The sequence below is a fragment of the Megascapheus bottae genome, chromosome 31 (assembly GCF_031878675.1).
Source record: "Megascapheus bottae isolate mThoBot1 chromosome 31, mThoBot2.hap1, whole genome shotgun sequence".
In the NCBI taxonomy this organism is placed as follows: domain Eukaryota; kingdom Metazoa; phylum Chordata; class Mammalia; order Rodentia; family Geomyidae; genus Megascapheus; species Megascapheus bottae.
The window spans coordinates 7,854,364-7,877,474 of NC_143539.1; the positions used below are offsets into that span (position 1 = coordinate 7,854,364).

Genomic DNA, 23,111 nt, shown 5'->3' on the forward strand with positions numbered 1-23,111 from the left:
GGACTGGCTTTGAACCACGATCCTCATATCTCAGCCTCTAAGGAACTAGGATTCCAGGGGTGAGCCACTGTGCCCAGCAGAAAAGTCCTTTTGACTGTTCTCCCTAATTAACCAGCCAAAAAAAAAAAAAAAAACCAAGCTGAAAGTGGATCTGTGGCTCAAGTGGCAGAGCACTAGCATTGAGAACAAGGAACAGAGCCCAGCCTCTCAGTTCAAGCTCTATAGCTCTATTACATACACATATACACACGCACGCACAATTAATAATGAACTTGAACGACATTATTGTTGTAATGGTAATGGGGTCTCTTTTCAAGACCACTGACATGCAGTCTGGAAAGAAGATTGAGATTATAGGATAGTGGATATGCTTTTATTTCAAAAGGATATCGGATTGTTTCCACGTCCTGAAAACTGAGATGTGAGAAGGCACTGAACTTTAGATACACAGCCATAATTCTCTTCCTCTCAAAAGATTTCTTTGGAAAATGGCAGGAGAGGGTTAACTGGGTGCATGAGATGCCTTGTTTGAGACCCCAGACTCTTACCCCTATTCCTGATTTCACCACCACCTGCATGCTACGTAAAGGAAAGAGGGGGAAAGTAGGATGTTTGTGTTCCAGTCTGGTTACACTTGGGTCTCACAATGCTGCAAGCCACAATGAAAGCAGCCTCTTGCCATCTCTCATTCCTTTTTTTTTTTTTTTTCTCCGAGGGTCTGGGCAGGGTCCAATAGCTTTTTAGCTCAAGGCTGGTGCTCTATCACTTTAGCAACACATCCACTTCCCGCTTTTTGCTGGTTCATTGGAGATAGACTCTCCTGCTCAGGCTTTGAACCTCAGTCCTCAGATCTCAGCCTTCTGAAATGGCTAATATTACAAGTAGGGACCCCCAGCGCCTGGCTCCTTTGCCTTGTTTCTGTTTGTTTTTAGTAGAACCGTTTTACTCACCCTGCCGACCTTTGGCAGCTCCCCCCATACTCAGTTCCCAGCCTCTCCCTGGGGGTCCTTCACTCTATAATTCTACTCTTTGGAATCCCTGCAGCTGATCCCAGACAGCGACGTCACCAACTTGGGCCCCCGCATCAAATCACTGCTACACGGACAAGGTCAGTCTCCCCCCAAGCCATTCAAGGAGCACACACAAAGCCAGGCCAAGCCCCAGGCTCCCCGCACCGCACCCCCGCACCCGAGCCCACATTCTTCCCCTGCGAGAAAAGCTGCAATCTACACGGAGCTGTTGTTGGTTTTTTTTTGGGGGGGGGGCTCACCGTCCTCAAGTCCTTGATGGAGGGGTAAGGAAAGGGCTCTGAGATCCGCCAAGCTGCCACGATAGCAGGGATGAGGGGCGCCTCCGTGGGGGGGGGGGAAATGCACCTGTCTTCGTAACCAGACACCGAGCAGCCGGGGGCGGGGCAGAGGGGGCGGGGTGGAGGGGCCGCGGGGACGCCGAGCGGGGGAGGAGCCCGTGATGCGCGCTGCGCTGCGGAGACTCGCTGGGGCCCTAGGCCCTCTGGGAAATGTAGTACAAGGCTGGAACTGTCTGGAACTACAGCTTTTTTTTTTTTTTTTGCTATGTTTGTTTCCCATACCCCCCTGCGGCGGATAGGTTGGGTGGCTTCGCGGACGAGGAGCCCACAACGGAGGAAGGGAGCCGTCCTGAGTGCGCAGGCGCAGTGCGCCAAGTCGGCTTCCCACGCATCCTCCTGGAGGAGGAGGAGGAGAATGTTCTTCCTGAATCTTGTCCTAGAGGAGGAATTGGGGGGGTCAGGTGTTGTAGCGGGGACTAGATCAATTATGTAATCGTGGGAAGCACTGCGCCTGCGTGTGGGGACAGCTCTACGAAGGGCTCTGGGAAGCTAGCTCGCTATGATGTCAGACCGGCTGTGAGGTCATGAATTGGTAAGTTTTCTGAGAACACTTTTCTCTCTTTCTTTCTTTCTTTTCTTTTCCTTTCTTTTTGCCAGTCCTGTGGCTTGAACTCAGGGCTGGAGCACTGTCAAAGGCTAGAGCTCTACCCCTTGAGCCACAGCATTACCTCTGGCTTTTCTATGTCTATGGTACCGAGGAATCGAACCCGGGTCTTCGTGCATGCAAGGCAAGCACCACTAGGCTAAACTCCCAGCCCTCTGAGAACACTTTTGTGCCTTACTAACAAGGTGGGGACGGGGGCGCATGCGCACACTGTCCCTGAGCATCTGCTCAAGCCTAGCTCCGCTTTGGCTTTATTTTAGGAGGGGGCAGTGAGTAGTTTATTGGAGATAAGAATATCCCAGGGTTGGGAGTGTGGCTTAGTGGCAGAGTGCTTGCCTAGCATGCATGATGCCCTGGGTTCTGTAGGAGTATTTGCCCCGTTTCAGGTTAACAGCTTTCATCTTGGGCCCCCATAGGCCAGGCCTGGCCACAGTTGTTCATTCCCACCCCAAATGCACGTACACTCAACCTATTCCTTTGTGTGTGGAGGGGGGGGGGGTCATGAAGCTTGAACTGGCGCTGTCCCTGAGCTCTTCAGCTTAAGGCGACCACCCTACCCTCCAGTCACAGCCCCACTTCCCATTTTCTAAAGATTAATTGGAGATGAGTCACTTGGCTTTGTAGTGCCTGAACCTCAATTCTCAGATCTCAGCTTCCTGAATAGCTAAGATTACAGGCGTGAGCCACCTTGTGGGCCTCCCAGCCCATTGCTATCCAAATCTGCACAGACTCCAAGACCCAACCACATCAATGTCATGCTGTGTTCATAGTCCAGGTGCCCATTCCAGGTCACACATTATCTCCAGTGTCCAGCTGCAAGGTGCCTGGACCTGATTACATGCCCTGGATGTAGGATGTTTTTCCAGGCTACATGCCAGATATAGGATGTTTTTCTAGTTACAAGCCAAATGTAGGATATTTAACCATATCTCCAGTGTCTAGCTACAACTACAAAGATGTCCTGCTCTCAACCTCTTCTCTGGCCTTCAGTTCCCTGCACTCTATAACTATCTCCCCAGGGCTGGGAGCAACTTGCTATCCTCTAGCCCATGAGAGATTAGCCTGTCAGCTTTGGTGGATAATAAATCTTTCTTCTACATGAATTATGTGCATGTTGTTTTCTGGGATGGCGCTTAGAGGTTCAATTCCTCAGTACCACATACACTAAAAAAGCAAGAAATGTCATGGTGACTCTACCATGGTGGCATGGTAGAGTGCTAGCCTTGAGTAAAAAAAGGTCAATGAGATCAAGCCCCAAGAGTGGCAAACAAACAAATAAGAATCTCAAAGATTTTCCTTCTCAGGCTTGCTTTAAAGCAATCCTCGGATTGGATGAAAAGGCATGAGCACTTTGCTAACAGGATGAATTTTTGATGGCTAGATCTTCTGGTTAAAGTTACCTATCTACCCAGATTGTGCTCTGTGCTCCTGGGTTGGGTAACCTAAGAAGTCTGATGTAGCTTTTTATTTTTACTTCGTTGGTCATGGGACTTGAACTCTGGGCCTGGGGACTGTCCCTGAGTTGCTTTTGCTCAAGGCTAACATTCTACTACTTAAGCCACAGCACTACTTCTGGCATTTTCTATGTATGTGGTATCAAGGAATTGAACCAGGGCTTCATTCATGCTAGGCAAGCACTCTACCACTAGGGCACACTCCTGGTCTAGATTTTTTTTTTGTCATGGGGCTTTAACTCTGGCCCTGGGCCCTGTCCCCAGAGTCCTTCAGCTCAAGGCTAGCACTCTACCACTTGAGCCACAGTGCCACTTCTGGTTTTCTGATGGTTCATTGGCAATAAGAGCCTCATGGACCTTAATGCCTGGGCCGGCCTTGAACCAAGATCCTCAGATCTCAGTCTCCTGCATAGGCATGAGCCACTGGCACCAAGCCCAAATTATTCTTTCTTAATTACAATTCACATCTTTATTAAAAATCAAATACTATGTGTGGGTTCCTTTCTGGACTCTATTCTATTTCATTGTTTCTGTGTATTCACTAATAACACACAGTCTTCATTAACTAAAATCTTCTCTACCTATTGCCAAGTATCCTGTGGACAAAAACTACTCCCAGGTGGGAAATACCATTTTGGGGGGGGATCAGTTGTGGAGTTCGAATTCTGAGCCTGGACACTTTCCCTGAACTCTTTTGCCTAAGGCTAGCATTTTGCCACTTTGTGCCACAGCTCCACTTCTGGTTTTCTGGGTGTTAATTGGGGACAAGAATCTCTAGGACTCTTTCTCCCTGGTTTGGCTTTGAACTGATCCTTAGATCTCAGCCTCCTCAGTAGGCAGGATTACAGGTGTGAGCCAACAGAGCCCAGCCAGAAGTTTTAAAATACCAATTATATTGGGGCTGGGAATGGAGTTAGTCGTAGAGTGCTTGCCTAGCATGCATGAAGCCCTGGGTTCAATTCCTCAGTATCAGATAAACAGAAAAAGTTGGAAGTGGTTCTGTGGCTCAAGTGGTAGAGTGCTATCTTTGAGCAAAAGAATCTGTGACAGTGTCCAGGCCATGAGTTCAAGACCCAGGACTGGCAAAAAAAATACTGCTAACTATTCATCCTTCCTTCTTTCATCCCTCTCTCTCTCCCTCCCTCCCTCCCCTCTCTCTCACTGTGCTCTCCCTCCCTCTCACTCTCTCTCTCTTTCCCTCTGTCTCCCCCACCCTCCCTCTCTCTCTCTCTTTCTCCTTCCCCCCACCCCGTACTGTAACTTAGGGCCTAGGTTCTATCCCTTAGCTTTTTCCACTCAAGGTTGCTGCTATACCACATGTGCCACACCTTCATTTCATTTTTACTTCTTTATTGGAAATAAGAGTCTCTTGGATCTTTTTTTCCTTCTTTTTTGTGGGTCATGGGGCTTGAACTTGGCCTGAGCACTGTCCCTGAGTTCTTCAGCTCAATGATACCACTCCACTTCTGGGCCTGGGCACTGTCTTTGAGCTCTTCAGCCCAAGGCTACTGCCCTACCCTGGAGCCAAGCCCCATTGCACGTTCTCTAGAGGTTAATTGGAAATAAGAGTCTCAGGTCCTTTTGTGCCCATGCTGGCTTTGAACCTTGATCTTCAGATCTCAGCCTCCTGCATAGCTAGGATTACAGGCATGAGCCACCATGCCCGGATTCTCTTGGACTTTTCTGATTGGCATAGCTTCAAACCTCATCCTCAGATCCCAGCCTCCCGAGTAACTAAGATTTTCAAGCATAAACCAGTGGCTTAATTACACTCATTTTAAATTCCTTATTGCATAGTTCCAACGTCTGGATTTTACCTGAGTCTAGCTGTATTGCTTTTACATCTTAGATTGCTTTTAAATTCACCTTGTATTAATTATTGTTGGAAACTAGACCTCTGATTTAGGACAGTATGTACAGAAAAGTTCCCACTATGCTTACAGATCACTATTCCAGAACTATTTGTACAAATGGCATGGATTATGTTAAACACCTGCTTTCCTGCTGACAATGTGAAATTCTGATATTCCTAAGTCACGGCTCTCTATGGGACCAACCCCAATAAGCTAAAAAAAAAAAATACCCAAGCATTGAATCTACAACAAAATTTCCAGTTTGGAAACATGTCCTATGCATTGGTCACAGGTCATTGCTGAAGGACTGGATGTCCAGGTTAATTCCACTGTGAAAATACACTTACGAGCCCATGGCTCGTTTTTCCCATACCTTTGCTCCTACATTCCTTTTCTCTTTGTAGATTTTGTTTTGTGTCATTTCACTGTGAGCCTCCCAGTGAATCAACAAAGCTTGATTCTGAGGTCCCCTGACCTCAGTAGTCATGAAGAAATAATTTTTATGCCTGGGTGAGCACCCCTTTCCTTCTTCAAAGCCTTTCAATGGGGCGTTTGAGTTCAGGCAGGAATTTTAACAACTAAGCAAGAGACAAGATTCACACAGTTTGACTGCATGTACATGAATTTCAAAAATAGATGAAAATTGACAAGATCAGGATTCTCAGGCGCAAGACCCAGTTTGGGCTGGGTACTACGTCCTACAAGTTCCCTCTCCCGTTCATTTAAAGCTAGCCCCAGGTTGGTGCTTTAAGAAGGAAGGAAGGCCGCTTAAAAGGTTTACGCACAGACAATACAGACTGGTCCTACCTTGACACCATATTACGAGAATTCCACTGCTACGCCACAGAATCTCACCATTCTTGTCTTCCCAGGCTCTGGACTACATTTCCCAGGAGTCATGTCATTCTAGAGACTCCGAATCCAAGATGGCGTCGGCAAGGTTCCGGTTTGCACAGGAAGAGCGACAGAGAGGTCTCAATTGGTGCATTTAAATGGGACCTCTACACATTTCAAGGTTTCGGACACAGATGTGAATGGTGCGTTTGAAATAGCTTTTGCTAAGAGCAAGAGTAAGGTCTAACGTTAGTACCTGGAGATTGAGATAGCTTGGTAATAGGCTGCTAAAAAGTCGTTCGGACTGTGGACTACATTTCCCAGAGTGCCGCGCAGCCCGGGTCACTTCCGGTTAGAGTTGGGGGATCTTTAGAGGACGTGAGAGGAATCGCGGCGGGTTCTGACAGTCCTGGCTGGACGTCTTAATTTTTTTTTTTTAACCTTACGCAGTTAGTTGGTATGGAACAAGTGTCGGTGTAAGGTCTGGAGCGGTGTGGTGGTGGTGCGTGTGTGCACGGGCGGACTGTGCTTCCTGCGGGATTCGTGGTTACGAGTGTGAATTTGACCCCGTGGGTGGGGAGGGCGGGGTGGGGGGGGGTTGATGTGTTTGCAAACGCCATGGTGACAGGAGCCGGCTGTACGTGCGACCCACAGTTTACCCGGATTACGTAGTCGTGGGTCTGTCCATGTTTATGCATGTAATAGCAGCTGGGGGAGGGGGAGCACAAACCTGGTCTTTAGTGATGTAATCATTTCTGGAAGTGAAGGCGATGATTGGTGAGCGCAGACGCTGAAAGCACAGCTAGGAGATAAAAAAAGAACAAAAATTCATTAATCACGGTGGTTGAGGAGAGCATTGGGTTATTTAGTAATATTGTCTGGAAAGAAGAATTCTGGGAGCCATAAACATGCATGTTTATGATATATATATAACGATACAGACATCATATATATCATTATATATACGATATATATCATATATGTTTGTAACATATGTATGGTGCATGTAAATATGCTGTATATATATATAATATGTACATATGATGTATATATGCATGTAGGATAACTCTCTAAGTGGGCTGCATTCCTAGGCATGCTGAATTTAGGATGTACATTTGTTTTTGTTTTTTTCTTTTTTGTGGGTCATAGGGCATGTACTCTGGGCCTGGGCGCTGGCCCTGAGCTCTTCAGCTCAACGCTGCCACCCTACCCCTTGAGCCACAGCCCCACTTCCCATTAAGAGTCTCTTGGTCTTTAGTGTCCAGACGGGCTTTGAACCTTGATCTTCAGATCTCAACCTCCTCCTGAGTAGCTAGGATGACAGGTGTGAGCCCAGCTTTGTCCTTTAGATTTTTGCCTCAAGACTGACACATTACCACTTGGCCTCAGTTCCACTAGCTAGCTTGTTTTTGGTGATTCATTGGAAATGAGAGTCTCTCAGATTTTCCTGCCAGAGCTGACTTTGAACCACAATCCTCAGCCTTTTTTTTTTTTTTTGCCAGTCCTGGGCTTGAGCTCGGGGCCTGAGTCCTGTCCTTGGATTTTCTCAAGGCTAGAGCTCTACCACTTGAGCCTCTGCACCACTTCCAGCTTTTTTTTGCTATGTATGTGGTACCGAGGAATCGAGCCCGGGTCTTCGTGCATGCTAGGCAAGCACTTTAACCACTAGGCCAAACTCCCGGCCCAATCCTCAGCCTTTTGAGTACATAGAATTACAGGTGAGAGCCATCAGTGCCTGGCTACAATGTGATGTTTTTGCCTTTGGCATTTTTCTTGGCAATCTAATACAAGGCCAATCTATTTACTTATTGTTTTTGCACTTAATAATGTCAGTCTGGGAATGTGGCCTAGTGGTAGAGTGCTTGCCTAGCATGCATGAAGCCCTAGGTTTGTTTCCTTGGTACCACATACACAGAAAAAGCCAGAAGTGGTGCTGTAGTTCAAGTGATAGAGTGCTAACCTTGATTTGAAAGCTCAAGGACAGTACCCAGGCCCTGAATCCTGAGTTCAGTCTCCAGGACTAGCCAAAAAAAAAACCCCAAATTTGTCTTGGATTGAGAGAGATGTATTCAAATACTACAGGATGGATGGAATTTTATTTCTTATTCAGGAGTGGTTTCTCAGGGAGGGCCTGGATCCAGTGTCTCATGCAATTGCACTCAAACTACAGTAGTGCCTTAGTTGCTTGAAAAATCCATTCTTTTTTAGTTGTGCCTCTGGTTTTGGATAGAACCAGAATTTCCTCAGATTTCCACTAGCTTTTCTCCATGGAAATGCTTTGAAGAAAGCCTGATTATTCATTTCCTTTTACTCTCCTTTCTCAGGATTCTGCTTTGCCAAGAGAGAATTCCAAAGGACCTGTTGATTCTTAGAATTTTAAATCATGGCCCAGGTGAGCTGAAATTTCCTCCACAGACATAATCATTTATATCATATCGTATAAATTTTTTTTCTACTCCTAGGGCTTGAACTTTGGGCCAGGGCACTGTCCCTGAGCTCCTTTTGCTCAAAGCTAGCATTCTACCACATAAGGCACAGCTGTACACCAGAAAACTGGAATTGGTACTAAAGCTCAAATGGTAGAACTTTAACCTTGAGGTAAAGAGCATGGGGACAACACCCAGGCCCAGAGTTCAAGCCCCACAACTGACCAAAAAATAAAAATAAAGAATCTTGTGGACTTTCCTTCCAGGCTGGCTTCAAACCATGATCTTTAGTAGTATAATCCTGAGTAGTTAGGATTACAGGTGTGAGCCACTGGTACCTGGTGAATTATTTATTTATTTGTCAGTCAGTCATGGGGCTTGAACTCAGGGCCAAGATGTTGTCCCTGAGTTTTTTCAGTCAAGACCAGAATTCTGCTACTTTGAGCCATAGTGCTACGTCCAGTTTTCTGGGGGTTAATTGAGGATAAGAGTCTCACAGGGCTCACCAGGGTCAGGTCTTCTCCTTGTGGTGCTGACCTGTCCCTCTATGAGCAAGAGTATCAGGACTGGTTTGGGGGTGTCCCACTTGAGTGCATGTGGTAACACCACGGTTTTCAGAACAACAACAAAAAGCCTCAGCATTTCCTGCACAGGCTGGCTTTGAACCTTGTTCTTCAGATGTCCACCTCCTGAGAGCTAGGATGACAGGTGTGAGTTACCAGCACCGACTTGGCTTATCAGTTATTTTAAACTACCTACCTGAGTCACTTTATAGTGAAGTGATTTTTGTTGTTGTTGTTGGTTGTGGGTCTTAAACTCTGGGACTGGGCATTGTCCCTAAGCTCTTCAGCTCAAGGCTACTGCCCTACCCCTTGAGCCACAGAACCATTTCTGGTTAGAGATAAGAGCCTCATGAACTTTAGGAACTGTAGTGCCCAGGCTGGCTTTGAACCGAGATCCTCAGATCTCAGCCTCTTGAGTAGCTAGGATTACAGGCATGAGCCATTGTACCAGCTCTGAAGTGATATTTTTGAAAGAGTCTAGTAGCTTTCCTTGATGGCCCTTCTTTGTCCAACTAGTATTCCCCAATGTATCACATAAAGCAGTCTGTATATCCTTTGCCCTAATCATCTCTAGAGCATTGAAGGAGAGGAAATACATTTTTTTTTTTTTTTTTTTTTGCCAGTCCTGGGCTTGAGCTCAGGGCCTGAGCACTGTCCTTGGACTTTCTCAACGTTAGAGCTCTACCACTTGAGCCTCAGCACCACTTCCAGCTTTTTTCTATGTATGTGGTACCAAGGAATCAAACCCGGGTCTTCGTGCATGCTAGGCAAGCACTTTAACCACTAGGCCAAACTCCCGGCCCCAGGAAATACATTTTTGTAAAGGAAATATTAGAGTGTTTGATTTCTAGTCCTTTGCTTGCAAGGTGTGACTGAATGATGATATGAAATACAGGACCTGAAAACGTTCATTTGTTTCATAGAATGGAGTTCTTGAATTAGTCACAGTGGGGGTTGGTATTGGGTCATTTTAGTATGTGGTATTTTGTGATGCTTAAGGGTTATAATGTGACACTGAGCTCAGGGATCTGGCATCCTACCAAGAAATTAGTTTGAGGGGTTGGGATTTTGGCCTAGTGGTAGAGTGCTTACCTAACATGAATGAAGCCCTGGGTTCGATTCTTTGGGATCTCTTACACAGAAAAGGCTGGAAGTGGCTCTGTGGCTTAAGTGGTAGTGCGCTAGCCTTGAGAAAATAGTGTCCAAGGACAATGTCCAGACTCAGAGTTCAAGCCCTAGGACTGGCTGAAAGAAAGAAAGAAAGAAAGAAAGAAAGAAAGAAAGAAAGAGAAAAGAAAAATAAATTAGATTGGCATGAATATCATATGTTAAACACATGTTGATTGGCACCTGCCTGGAAATGTGTTGAAACCTTACACATTCTCTACAGGAAATATGTTTTTAAATTTATTGCTATTATAGTGGTGATGTACAGAGTTTATAACTGCATGACTCAGGTAATGAGAGCACATTTCCTTAGAGTGTCTCCTGTTTCCTCATTCTCTCCCAGTCCCTCTCTCCCATCTCCATCCAAGAATTATATAGTTTACTTTCTTCGATGTCCAGTGAGCTCTACTGTTGGTCACTTTTTTCGCCCTTTTTCCCTCCAGTTCTATGCCCTCCTCTCACCACCCTCTGGAAGATATGCACAAGGTAAAGAAGACAGAATCATTAAAATCCTTAAAAAAAAAAAAGCCAGTGTGGTGGCTCAGTGGCTCAAGCCTGTAATCCTAGCTTTTCAGGAGGCTGAGATCTGAGGATCAAGGTTCAAAGCCAGCCCGGCACAAAAGAACATGAGACTCTTATCTCCAATTAACCTCTAGAAAAGGGGAAGTAGGGCTTGGCTCCAGAGTAGTGCCTTGAGCTGAAATGCTCAGGAGCAACGCCCAAGTCCAGGGTAGGGCAGTAGCCTTGAGCTGAAAAGCTCAGGGACAACTCCCAGGCTGAGTTCAAGCCCTATGACCCACTTAAAAAAAAAAAAATCTTGTCTCCATAGCTTCAAATTTGTTGCAGTGTATATATTTCCACTTTGCCTTTGTGTCTCATTATATGTGAGTATGTAGAATCCTGTATAATTTATCATATCCCAGAGCATTTTTATATCTAACTTCCACATGGAGTATTTGTTTCTCTGAGCTTGACTTACCTCACTTAACATTTAACATGATTTTTTTCTATTTCCCTGCATTCTGTAATGACTGTGCAAAATTTAGTTATGTATAGGTACCACATATTTTAGATCCACTCAGCTATCGTGGGCATCTGGTTGTTTTCCTATCTTGGCTATTGTGACTCATATGGCAGTGAACATAGATGTACAAATGTCCTTATATTCTGGCTTCTGATATTCAGAGCAGATACCTAGGATTGGTGTAGTTGGTTGGGTTATAGGGAAGGTCTATGTTTAGTTTTTTGTTTTTTGGGGTTTTTTTGCTAGTCCTGGAGTTTGAACTCAGGGCCTGAGCACTGTCCTTGGGCTTTCTCAAGACTAGAGCTCTACCACTTGAGCCATAGCACCATTTCCTGATTTTTCTATGTATATGGTACCAAGGAATTAAACCCAGATCTTTGTGTATGCTAGGCAAGCACTCTAGCCAAAGTCCTGGCCCTATGTTTAGTTGCTTTTTTTTTTTTTTTTTCTGCCAGTCATGAGCTTGAGCTCAGGGCCTGAACACTGCCCTTGGGCTTTCTCGAGGCTAGAGCTCTACCACTTGAGCCTCAGCACCACTTCCAGCTTTTTTCTATGTATGTGGTACCGAGGAATCGAACCTGGGTCTGTGTGCATGCTAGGCAAGCACTCTACCACTAGGCCAAACTCTCCGCCCTATGTTTAGTTTTTTGAAGAGCCTCCATATGTCTGTCCAGAGTGGTTGTTCCTTTCTCTCTACATCTCCACCAACATTTGTTGTTCAAATTCACAAAGTTGGCCAATATTACTAGGATGAAATGGAATCTCTGAATTGTTTTGATTTGCATTTCCTTTGTGGCCAAGGATGATGAGCATTTCCCGATATGTTCTTTGCTATTCTTACCACTTCTTCTGAGAAGTTTCTCTTTAGCTCTTTTGCACATGTCATGATTGGTTTATTAGGTTTGTGAGATGTTAGTTTCTTGAGTTCCTTACATATAATGGATTTTAGGCTCTTGAGTGCCTTGTATATATTGGATATTAAGGCTTTGTCAGATAGATTGCTGGTAAAGATCTTTCCCCAGTTTGTTGGCTGTCTTTCTAGTTTGGTATTTATGTCCTTAGCTGTACAGAAACTTTTTATTCTAATGTAGTCCCACTTGTTAAGTCTCTGTCCTATATGTTGTGCCATTCAGCAAGTTTCTTCCTGTATCTATAAATTCAAGTGTCTGTGTCTCTCCTATGCTCTCTTGCAGTAGTTTCAGAGTTTTAGATCTGATGTTGAGGTCTTTGATTCACTTTGATATTAGTGCATAGTGACAGACAGGGATCCATTTTTACTTTTTTGCTTATGACTGCCCAGTTTTCCCAGCACCAGTTATAGAAGAGGCTATGTTTTTTCTACTGTATGTCTTTGGTTCCTTTGTTGATATCAGGTAACTGTAATCGCATGGCTTTATTTCTGGGTCTTCTAATCTATTCCATTGATTTTTGGTTCTATTTTTGTGCCAATACCAAGCTTTTTTTTGGGGGGGAGGGATTGTGGGCCTGGGAATTATCCCTGAGTTCTTTGCCTCAAGGCTAGCACTCTACCACTTTGAGCCATAGCACTACTTCAAGTTTTTCTAGTGATTAATCAGAGATAAGAGCCTCACAGATTTTCGTGCCAAGGCTGGCTTTGAGCTGTGGTACTCAGATCTCAGCCTCCTGAGTTATAGGATTACAGGTGTGAGCCACCAGCACCCAGCTAACCAAGCAGTTTTTGTTATTATGACACTGTAGTAGAGTTTGAGGTATGGTATTTTGATATCACCCATTGCTTTTTTGTTTTTTTGCCTAGAATTGTTTTGGCTTTTCTAGGTCTTTTGCTTTTCCATATGAATTTTTTAAATTGTTTTCTCTATCTTGGTAAAGAATGTCATTTGGGTTTTGATGGGGATTGCATTGAATTTGTATAACATTTTTGGCATTATGACTATTTTCACGATATTGATCCTACCTATTCATGAACATGGGAGGTCTTTCCATTTTCTGCATTTTCTGCTGTCTTCTTTGATTTCTTCAGATTTTTATAGGTTTTGCTATGAAGATCTTTTATGTCTTTGGTTAGGTTAATTCCTAGGGTTTTTGTGGGGTTTTTTTGGTGGGGGGGGGCTATTACAAATGGAGTTGTCTTCATGATTTCCCTTTCTGCTTATATATTGTTGGCATATAGAAAGCACCTTGCAGGGCACTGGTGGCTCAGGCTTGTAATCCTGGCGACTCAGGAGCCTGAGACCTGAGATCACATGGTTCAAAACCAGCTTGGGCACAAAAGCCAATGAGACTCTTAGCTCCAGTTAACCACTAGAATACCAGAAGTGGCACTATGGCTCAACTGGTAAAGCGTTAGCCTTGAGTTCAAGAGCTCAGGGACAGTGCCTAGGCCCAGAATTCAAGCCCCACAAATGACCAAAAAAGGAAAGAAAAGAAAAGAAAGTTAGCATCTCTTTAAATTTTTTTTTTTTTTTGCCAGTCCTGAGCTCAGGGCCTGAGCACTATACTATCCTTGGACTTTCTCAAAGCTAGAGCTCTACCACTTGAGCCTCAGCACCACTTCCAGCTTTTTTCCTATGTATACGGTACTGAGGAATTGAACCTAGGTCTTCATGCATGCTAGACAAGCACTCTATCACTACACCAAACTCCCGGGCCTCCCAAATTTTATTATTATTTAAAGGTGATGTACAGAGGGGTTATAGTTTCCTAAGTCAGGTAAAGAGTACACTTCCCTCCCTTTCCAATTTTTCCCTGCCATGCTCACCCACAAGGTGTATAGTTCATTTTCATCATAGTGCCTAGTGAGTGCCTCTGCTGTATTAATGCACCCTTTCTCCTTCCTTTTCTGTGTTCCCCGTTCCTCTCCCAAAGACAGATAAATAAGAAAAGAATAAAAGAAAACTAAAATATCAACGAATTAAAAAAAAACAACCTCTAGGGGCTGGGAATGTGGCTTAGTGATAGAGTGCTTGTAGCAGGAATGAAGCCCTGGATTTGATTCCTCAGTACCACATACACAGAGAAAACTAGAAGTGGTGCTGTGGCTTAAGTGGCACAGTGCTAGACTTAAGCAAAAGAAACTCAGGAACAATGCCCAGGCCTTGAGTTCAAGCCCCAGGACTGGCAAAACAAAAACAAACCTCTGGTTTCCATTTCCTGGAGTTTATTTTGATAAATATCATTTTATATGATCAAATGCGCATAGGCATTTCACCATTATGTTCCTCCCCTAAAAGCATCTTCCTTTGATCTCACGGTGTGTGACTATAGCCCTGCTTAGTTTATCATGTATTTAGCACTGTGGCTCTAGTGTCTTGGGCTCCATTTATTACAAATCTGTGGGCTTGGGCTCTCCTTGAGGGACACTGATCTCTTTTTCTCTCTCTCTCTCTCCCTCTGTCCCTGTCCCACTCTCTCTCCCTCCCCCTCTCCGTCTCCCCCTCCCCCTCTCCTTCTCCTCCTCCCCTACTCCCTTCCTCCCTCCCAGACTTTCCTGCCTGAACTGAAGTCCTCATATCTCAGCCTCCTGAGTAGCTAGGATGACAGACATGAGCCACTGGTGCCCGGCTTAGCCATAGTTTTTTTTTTTTTTTTTTTTTTTTTTTTTTGCCAGTCCTGGGCTTGAGCTCAGGGCCTGAGCACTGTCCTTGGACTTTCTCAAGGCTAGAGCGCTACCACTTGAGCCTCAGCACCACTTCTAGCTTTTTTCTATGTATGTGGTACCGAGGAATCGAACCCGGGTCTTCATGCATGCTAGGCAAGCACTTTAACCACTAGGCCAAACTCCCGGCCCCTTAGCCATAGTTTTTAAGAGATTGTAGGCACTCAGCTTTGGTCATACAGATTTCCATACTGTTTCACCCATTCCCTAGATTTCTCACCCTAGTTTTTGTTGATTTAATGTCTCATTCCCTGCTGTGTCCTGTCCTGTCTTTTCTTTTCCATCTAAAAAGTTTATTGGAATATATCCATTCATATTTGTTTTTCCTTCTATCAGGTGATGACCTTCAGAGATGTGGCCATACATTTCTCCCAGGAGGAGTGGGAATGCCTGAACCCAGAGCAGAGGAACTTGTACACAGATGTGATGTCTGAGAACTACAGCAACCTTGTCTCAGTGGGTAAGAACAGAATCTGATGCTAGAAATTTCTGCATTCTGTATTGCTGGTGGTTGTGTTGTTTTTCCAATGTCTAGGAGAGTTGACATGTATTTCCAGGAAAATGACATGTGTCTTTATTTAGGACTTAGCATTTATCAACCGCATGTGATCTCCTTATTGGAAAAAGAACAAGAGTCCTGGATGGAACTGGGTGAAGAGAAAAGAGGATTTTGCTCAGGTGAGTAAGGACTGAGGGATGGGGTAGCCATTATTGTAAAAGATATCCCAGCTACTTAGTGAGGCAGCAGTATCTCTGAAATGTCAGTCTGGAGTATCCTTTCACTGGCCAAAGGATTTAGATAAAAGCCAGAGACTATGTATCCACAAAGCATTTCTGAAAGAAATCTCTCTTACACACAATTAGATTTTTGTGTTTGTTCTTCATGTTACAAAATGGGAAGATGCTATTCTTTTTCTCCAAGGGCCATTATTAGTGAATGGTTTGTTGGGTCAAGTGCCTTCCATTGATTGGGTTAATTACCAGGAGAAATATTCTGAACTGGAAAGGGACCAGCAGTCCAGAAATTCACTCATACAAAACATTGTACGAATTAAAAAATGTGTTTTAAGCCAGGTACTGGTGGGTCATGTCAGGTCTCAAGAGGCTGAGATCTGAGGATCATGGTTTGAATCCAGCCTAGGCAGGGAAGTCCAAGATACTCTTACCTCCAATAAACTACTCAGAAAGAGCTGGAAGTTACTCTGTGGTTGAAGTGGTAGAGTGCCAGCCTTATGCTCAAAGAAGCTCAGGGACAACAACCTAGCCCTGAGTTCAAGCCCCTGGACAAAACAAAAGCTAGTACTAGCTGGGCGGGGTAGCTCATTCCTGTAATCCCAGCTACTCAGGAAGTTGTGATTTTAGGATTGCGATTCCAAGCCAGCCCAGTCCGAGACTCACAGTCCAAGAGACTCTCATCTCCAATTAATCACCAGAAAATCAGAAGTGGCGCTGTGGCTCAAGGGGTAGCCTGGAGCTGAAGAGCTCAGGACAGTGCCCAGGCCCAGAATTCAAGCCCCATGACCCAAAAAAAAAAAAAAAAAAAGGCTAGGTACTGGCTCATACCTATAATCCTAGCTGCTCAGGAGGCTGAGACTGAGGATTATGGTTCAAAGCTAGCTCGGCAGGAAAGTCTGTGAGATTCTTTATCTCCAATTAGCCACCAGAAAACCAGAATTGGATCTGTGGCTCCTTAAAGTGGTAGAGCACTAGTCTTGAGCAAAAGAGCTTGGGGACAGTGCCAGAACCCTGAGTTTAAGTCCTATGACCAAAAAAGAAAAAAAAAAATTTTAATAAGGATGTTACAGCCTGATTGATGGCTACAGAAGGCTGAATTCATTGGTAATTGTTCAAGTCATCAGAATGTGACTTTGCCTACCTAACTGTTATGTGGCATTGAGGCCATAGCAGAAACACTCATCCTTTGTGCCTGAGCTACCTTTCACCTCATTCAGTCACTGCCAGAGTCCTCAGTCAGGTCTTAAGGATCTTTGTGTTCCCAAGAACAACTTACAGTATAACCCTAGGTTATTTATTTATTTTTTTATTTTTTTGCCAGTCCTGGGCTTGAGCTCAGGGCCTAAGCTCTGTCCTTGGACTTTCTCAAGGCTAGAGCTCTACCACTTGAGCCTGAGCGCCATTTCCGGCTTTTTTCTATGTATGTGGTACTGAGAAATCGAACCCAGGTCTTCATGCATGCTAGGCAAGCACGCTACCAATAGGCCAAACTCCCGGCAACCCTAGGTTATTTTTATGTAACACTAAATATATAGGGTAGAAAAATCCACAGAAGAATTCTAGTTATTCCTAGTTCATGCTAGACTCCCTCTTTGATGATTTTTTTTTTTTTTTTTTTTTTTTTTTTTTTGTGGGTCATGGGGCTTGAGCTTGGCCTGGGCACTGTCCCTGAGCTCTTTAGCTCAAGACTACTGCCCTTCCCTGGGCCTGGGCATAGTCCGTGAGGTCTTCAACTCTAGGCTACCACCCTACCCTTAAGCTAAGCCCCACTTCGTTTTCTGTTTTCTGGAGGTTAATTGGAGATAAGAGTCTCAGGTCCTTTTGTGATGAGGCTGTCTTTGAACCTTGAGCCTCAGATCTCAGCCCTCTAAGTAGCTAGGATTACAAGCATGAGCCACCTGGCTTTGATGGATTTTTCACTCTTATTTTCCTGTATGAATTATCGTCCATAATAATCTTTAGTGTAAAGGAGCCCAAGTCTCAGTACTTATGTGTGCATGTGTGTGTGCACACACACACACACACACACACACACATATATACATGGGTATGCATGCTCACATGTACAAATTAAGCTAACAAAAGCACTTTGTTGCAGATCATTGTATATAAGAATCACCTTATCACCTCACCCTTTTCTTTTTTGTGTTATATTTATTCCAGAATTATTTCTAAAAACCTAGCATATGCTGCAGTGTATACACTAAACGGTTTGAAACAATCTAAAGTCTTTAACATAGAGAAGCTTTTTTTTTTTGGTTGGTCCTAGAGCTTGAACTCTGGAACTCTGGGCCTGGGCACTGTCTTGAGCTCTTCAGCTCAAGGCTACTGCCCTACCCCTGGAACCACAGCACTACTTTCAGTTTTCTAATGGTTAATTGGACATAAGAGTCTCAAAGTCTTTAGTGCCCGGCTATCTTTGAGCCTTTGAGCGAGATCCTCAGATCTCAGCTTCCTGATTAGCTAGGATTATAGGCATGAGCTACCACGCCCAGTTTCCCTTTGCTTTTTTTGTTCAAGGCTGTCAAGCTACCACTTGAGTTCCACCTCCACTTCTGGAGTCTCACAGCCTTACCTACCCATGTTTGCTTTGTACAGAAAAGCTCAGGCACAATACTACTCCAGCCCTGTGTTCAGACCCCATGACCAACAAAATAAATAAAAATAAAAATTCTATTTACTACCATTTCTTTCATGTTGCCCAGAATTTTCAGATTTTAAAGCTATTCTTCTCATAGGTGCTTTACATTATGATTCATTTTTTTTTAATTTTTTGCCATTTGTTATGTGGTACTGAGGAATCAAAACCAGGGCCTCATGCATGTTTGGCCAGCACTCTACCACTAAGCCACATTCCCAGCCCTAATTTACTTTCTTATTGTTTTCTTTTTTCTTTTGCCAGTCCTGGGGTTTGAACTCAGGGCCTGGGCTATAGTATCCTTGAGCCTCTTTGTGCTCAAGGCTAGCACTCTACCAGTTGGACCACAGTACCACTTCCTGCTCTTTCTTTATTATGTGGTACTGAGCAATCAAACCCAGGGCTTCATGTATGCTAGGCAAGCACTCTACCCCTACACTACATTCCCAGTCCTCTCCTCCTCCACTCCCATGATTTACTTTCTATAACTACATTGAAATCAATTATTTTGGATAGTAAAACAGTATGTGTTTATCTTTTTCTCTTTCAGACATACAATTCATGTGGCAGGCCAGGAAGTTACTATCAAAAAATAGGTCACTTGAAAGTGTCTTATCTGGATGGGAAATCCTGGAAGCCTGTACTAATGACAGCCTTGAAAGTTTCTGCTTTTCAGGTGATTGTGAAAGTAAAAGTCCACCAGAAATACAACATAAAAATGAGGAACATTGTCAGAAAGTCATAGCAACCTATGAAAAAACACCTACTTTGAACCAGCCCTCAGCTTTTAATCAACACCACGGACTCAGTACAAGAGACACAGTGTATTCACATAAATGTGAAGAAGACTTTGGTTTTGGCTCAGATGATACTCAACATCAGTTAATTCATAGGGGTGAGAAATTATGGGAAGATCAGGAGTGTGGAAAAACCTTTATTCTTGACCTAGAACTTACTCACTATCAGTCACTTCACCCGGGTAAGAAAACATTTGAATGTAAAGAATGTGGCAAGGCTTTTAGTTTCCGTTCAAGTCTTACAGGTCATATGCGAATTCATACAGGGGAGAAACCTTATAAATGTAAGGAATGTGGGAAGGCCTTTCGATTTCATTCACTTCTTAGTGTCCATAAACGAATTCATACTGGGGAGAAATCTTATGAATGTAAGGAGTGTGGGAAGTCCTTTAATTATAGCTCAGACCTCACTCGCCATCACAGAATTCATACTGGTGAGAAGCCCTATGAATGTCGGGAGTGTGGGAAAGCCTTCAGCTGTGGCTCAGACCTCACTCGACACCAGAGAATTCATACCGGTGAAAAGCCCTATGAGTGTAATGAGTGTGGGAAGGCCTTTAGTCAGCAATCCCATCTTATTAAACACTATAGAATCCACACTGGTGAAAAACCCTATGTCTGTAAGGAGTGCGGGAAAGCTTTTACCTGTGGGTCACAACTAAGTCAACATCAGAAAATTCATACGGGTGAGAGACTTCGTAAATGTAAGGACTGTGAAAAAGCCTTTAGCTCTGGCTCTAACCATCTTCAACATCAATTTATGTATTCTGGTGAGAAATTCTTTGAAGATAAGGAAAATGGGAAGACCTTTTTGCCTGACTCAGAACTCAGTGAGTATTCAACAGTCTACACTGGTAAGAAAACATATAAATGTAAAGATTGTGGCAAAGCCTTTAGTGTGCGTTCACATGTCAGCCGGCTAAAGAGACTTCCTCCGGGGGAGAAACCCTTTAAATGTAAAGAGTGTGGCAAGGCTTTCGGTTGTGGATCAGACCTTACTCGGCATCACAGGAGTCATACCGGTGAGAGGCCCTATGTTTGTAAGGAATGTGGGAAGGCCTTTAGTTGTAGATCAGACCTGAGTCGCCATCAAAGAATTCATACTGGTATAAAACCTTATCAATGTAAGGAATGTGGGAAAGCTTTTACTCGTGGCTCTAATCTAGCCCAACATCAGAAAATTCATGCCAATGAGAAATCTCATAAGTGCACAGAATGTGGGCAAACTTTTCATTCTGACTCAGACTATACCCAGCATCAATTAATGCACAGTGCTGAGAAGGTCTGTGAAGATAAGGAATGTGGGGAAGCCTTATTACTTGATTCAGAACATATTCCATATCCACCAGTTCACAGTAATAAGAAAAAAGGTGACTATAAAGACTGTGATGCAGGTGAGACTGTTCTGAAAAGTATTCATACCAAGAAGAAACCTTTCAAATGTAAAGAATGTGGGAAGGCCTTTAGTTATAGTTCAGATCTCACTCGACACCAGAGATTTCATACTGGTGAAAAGCCTTATGAGTGCAAGGAATGTGGGAAGGCCTTTACTTCAGGGTCTGATCTTACCCGACACCAGAGAATTCATACTGGTGAGAGGCCCTATGAGTGCAACGAGTGTGGAAAGGCCTTTAGTCAACAATCCCATCTTATTAAACATCAGCGAATTCACAGTAGTGGAAAGACCAAGAATATATTGGTTGTAGAAAGCCCTGTAGTCAGTGATCATATCTTACTAAACATAGAGAATTCACCTTGGTGAAAAACCTTATGAATGTAAGAAATACGGGAAAGCTTGTACCTATGGCTCATACCTAACTCACATTCAGAAAATTCATACTAGGGAGAAGCAGTTTACCGAAAATCAGAATGTTGATGGTAGGAAGAGTAGGTAGGAGTACTGGCACACACGCACACACACACAGACTCCAGAAAACGTTCCCTTATTAAGATAGAAGAATAAAAATATACATTTGATGAATCCAGTATTTAATGACCCATCATCCTAGGCACTTAACTTGGAATATGTAAATTTTTATAGGATGGATAAAAAATATTTTGTACCTTGAAAATATACTTTTTAGTTCAGTAATTAATTTCTCATGAATACAATTCTTGGTAGGATTTTTTTAGTATATAAGCTAAAGAATTTTTGTATATGTATGCATATTTATAGTAATTTATAAATTTTAATTGCAGTTCAATGTCAAAGTATTGCCATTACGAAATTTCACAGATTGGGAAATTTTGTTATGTAACTATTACAATAAACAGGCCATTTTTTATTCGTGGTGATCAGATTTCTTTTTCAAAGTGACAGTGCATTTTGGAAAATAGCATTTAGATGTGGTTTTATTAATTAACCTTTGTGTACATTACTGGTCTGGACATCCATTTGTATAGTTCCGTCCTCATTCCTTTAACTTGGCTTGCATGCTTGAACGTGATATTAGTGCACATCTACTTCTAGGAGGATGTCTCCATTTACTTTCATTATGGGTGTTCACTTTTTTCTTGTACAGTATGTTGGAAAAACTCATCTTCCCTATGGAGTTGTCATGGTAACTTCTGAGAAATTACATGACCATAAATGTGAGGATTTGTTTCCGAGCTCTTCTTTTCCTTCCCCAAAACATCACATTACAGCCAGGAGTTTAGCCTAGTGGTAGAGTGCTTGCCTAGCATACATGAAGGCCCGGGTTCGATTCCTCTGATTCCTCAGTACCACATACATAGAGGGGGAGGAAAACAGAGACAAAAACATGAGAAGGGGTATCAATGTGGGAGAAATAATGCACCTCCTACCTGATGAATGTAACTGTAACCCCTCTATACATTATGCTGACAAAAAAAAGAAAGAAAAAGCCAGAAGTGGTGCTGTGGCTCAAGTGGTAGTGCTCTATCCTTGAGAAAGCCCAAGGACAGTGCCCAGGGCCTGAGTTCAAGCCGCAGAACTGCCAAAAGAAGGGGGGGGGGGAATCGCACTGACTGAATGTCTCCTAATCAGTCTCTATACATTCCTCTAGCTCCACCTTCCTACAACCATACTTGAACCAAGGACTGCAAAGTGACTTCAGCCTAGGCATATCACACCAAGCATTCCTTCAAGTGTGTGTGTGTGTGTGTGTGTGTGTGTGTGTGTGTGTGTGTGTGTGTGTGTGCAGGGACTTGAATTTAAGATCTTAGACTAGCTCAGCTTGCTTGCTCAGAACTGGTTCTCTGATCACTTAAGTCATGCCTCATGCCTGATTTTCACCCCTCTGGTCCTACGCTCTATCCTTGAGTTCCTTTTGCTCAAGGATAGCACTAGGTATCACATTAGCCACAGCGCCGCTTTCTCAAGGCTAGAGCTCTAGCACTTGAGCCACAGCACCACTTCTGGCGTTTTCTGTGTATGCGGTGCCAAGGAAGCAAACCTGGGTCTTGTGCATGCTAGGCAAGCACTCTACCATTAAGCCATGCTCCTGGCCCGCTACTTGCAGCTTTTTCTGTGACTAATTGGAGATAAGAATCTCAGAGGCGTTCCTGCCCAGGCTGGCTTCGTACCAGTATCCTCAGATCTCAGCCTCCTGAGTAGCTAGGATTACAGGCGTGAGCCGCCAGCACCGGGTTTTCAAACCTCATTTTTGTTATTTGGAGATAGAGTCGCAGACTTTTCTTCCAGGGCTGGCTTCGTTGAACTGCAACCCTTCAGGTGTCAACCTCTTGAGTAGCATGAGTCACCAGCCTACAACAACCGAATACGTTAAGTTCTAGTAAAATATATGTCATTTTTGACTGGGGTGGCTAACTTGACAGTCACATGTTAATTGTCACTGATCTGCACTGCAAGCTCCCACTGAAAACCTGCACCACCCTTCAAAAAGGGGTTTCCAAGGTTCCCAGTCTCGAGACTACATATCCCAGAAGCCTTCAGGCAACACCACTTCCTGTCTGTAACACCTTCCGGTCCCAAAACTGGTGGCGCGAGACCTGGCTTCCTGGAATTGCCACCGTTTTGCAGAAGGAAA

The 23,111-nt window shown here is 43.9% G+C and overlaps 2 protein-coding genes and 1 non-coding gene across 4 annotated transcripts in view; 2 read left to right on the forward strand and 1 right to left on the reverse strand.

Moving 5' to 3' along the window:
- Positions 1-6,168, reverse strand: part of Znf540 (zinc finger protein 540) — a 19,086-nt gene extending 12,918 nt beyond the window's left edge. Inside the window, exon 1 of one of the 2 annotated variants that reach the window (XM_090322591.1) lies at positions 6,088-6,168. The gene's annotated coding sequence lies outside the window, so the exon portion shown is untranslated. Of the gene's footprint in view, positions 1-1,270; positions 1,632-6,087 lie in introns of those variants that run through there. The other variant, XM_090322592.1, reaches the window with a different exon arrangement.
- Positions 1,827-21,697, forward strand: LOC150043911 (uncharacterized). Its single transcript, XM_090322593.1, is given in 7 exon segments — positions 1,827-1,901; positions 6,153-6,317; positions 8,439-8,506; positions 15,268-15,391; positions 15,514-15,609; positions 18,855-20,840; positions 20,843-21,697. Coding segments are annotated over 5 exon segments (2,292 nt in total). The 5' UTR covers positions 1,827-1,901; positions 6,153-6,317; positions 8,439-8,497; the 3' UTR covers positions 20,920-21,697.
- Positions 9,039-9,165, forward strand: LOC150043912 (small Cajal body-specific RNA 23). Its single transcript, XR_016533434.1, has one exon.
- Positions 21,698-23,111: the final 1,414 nt, after the last annotated feature.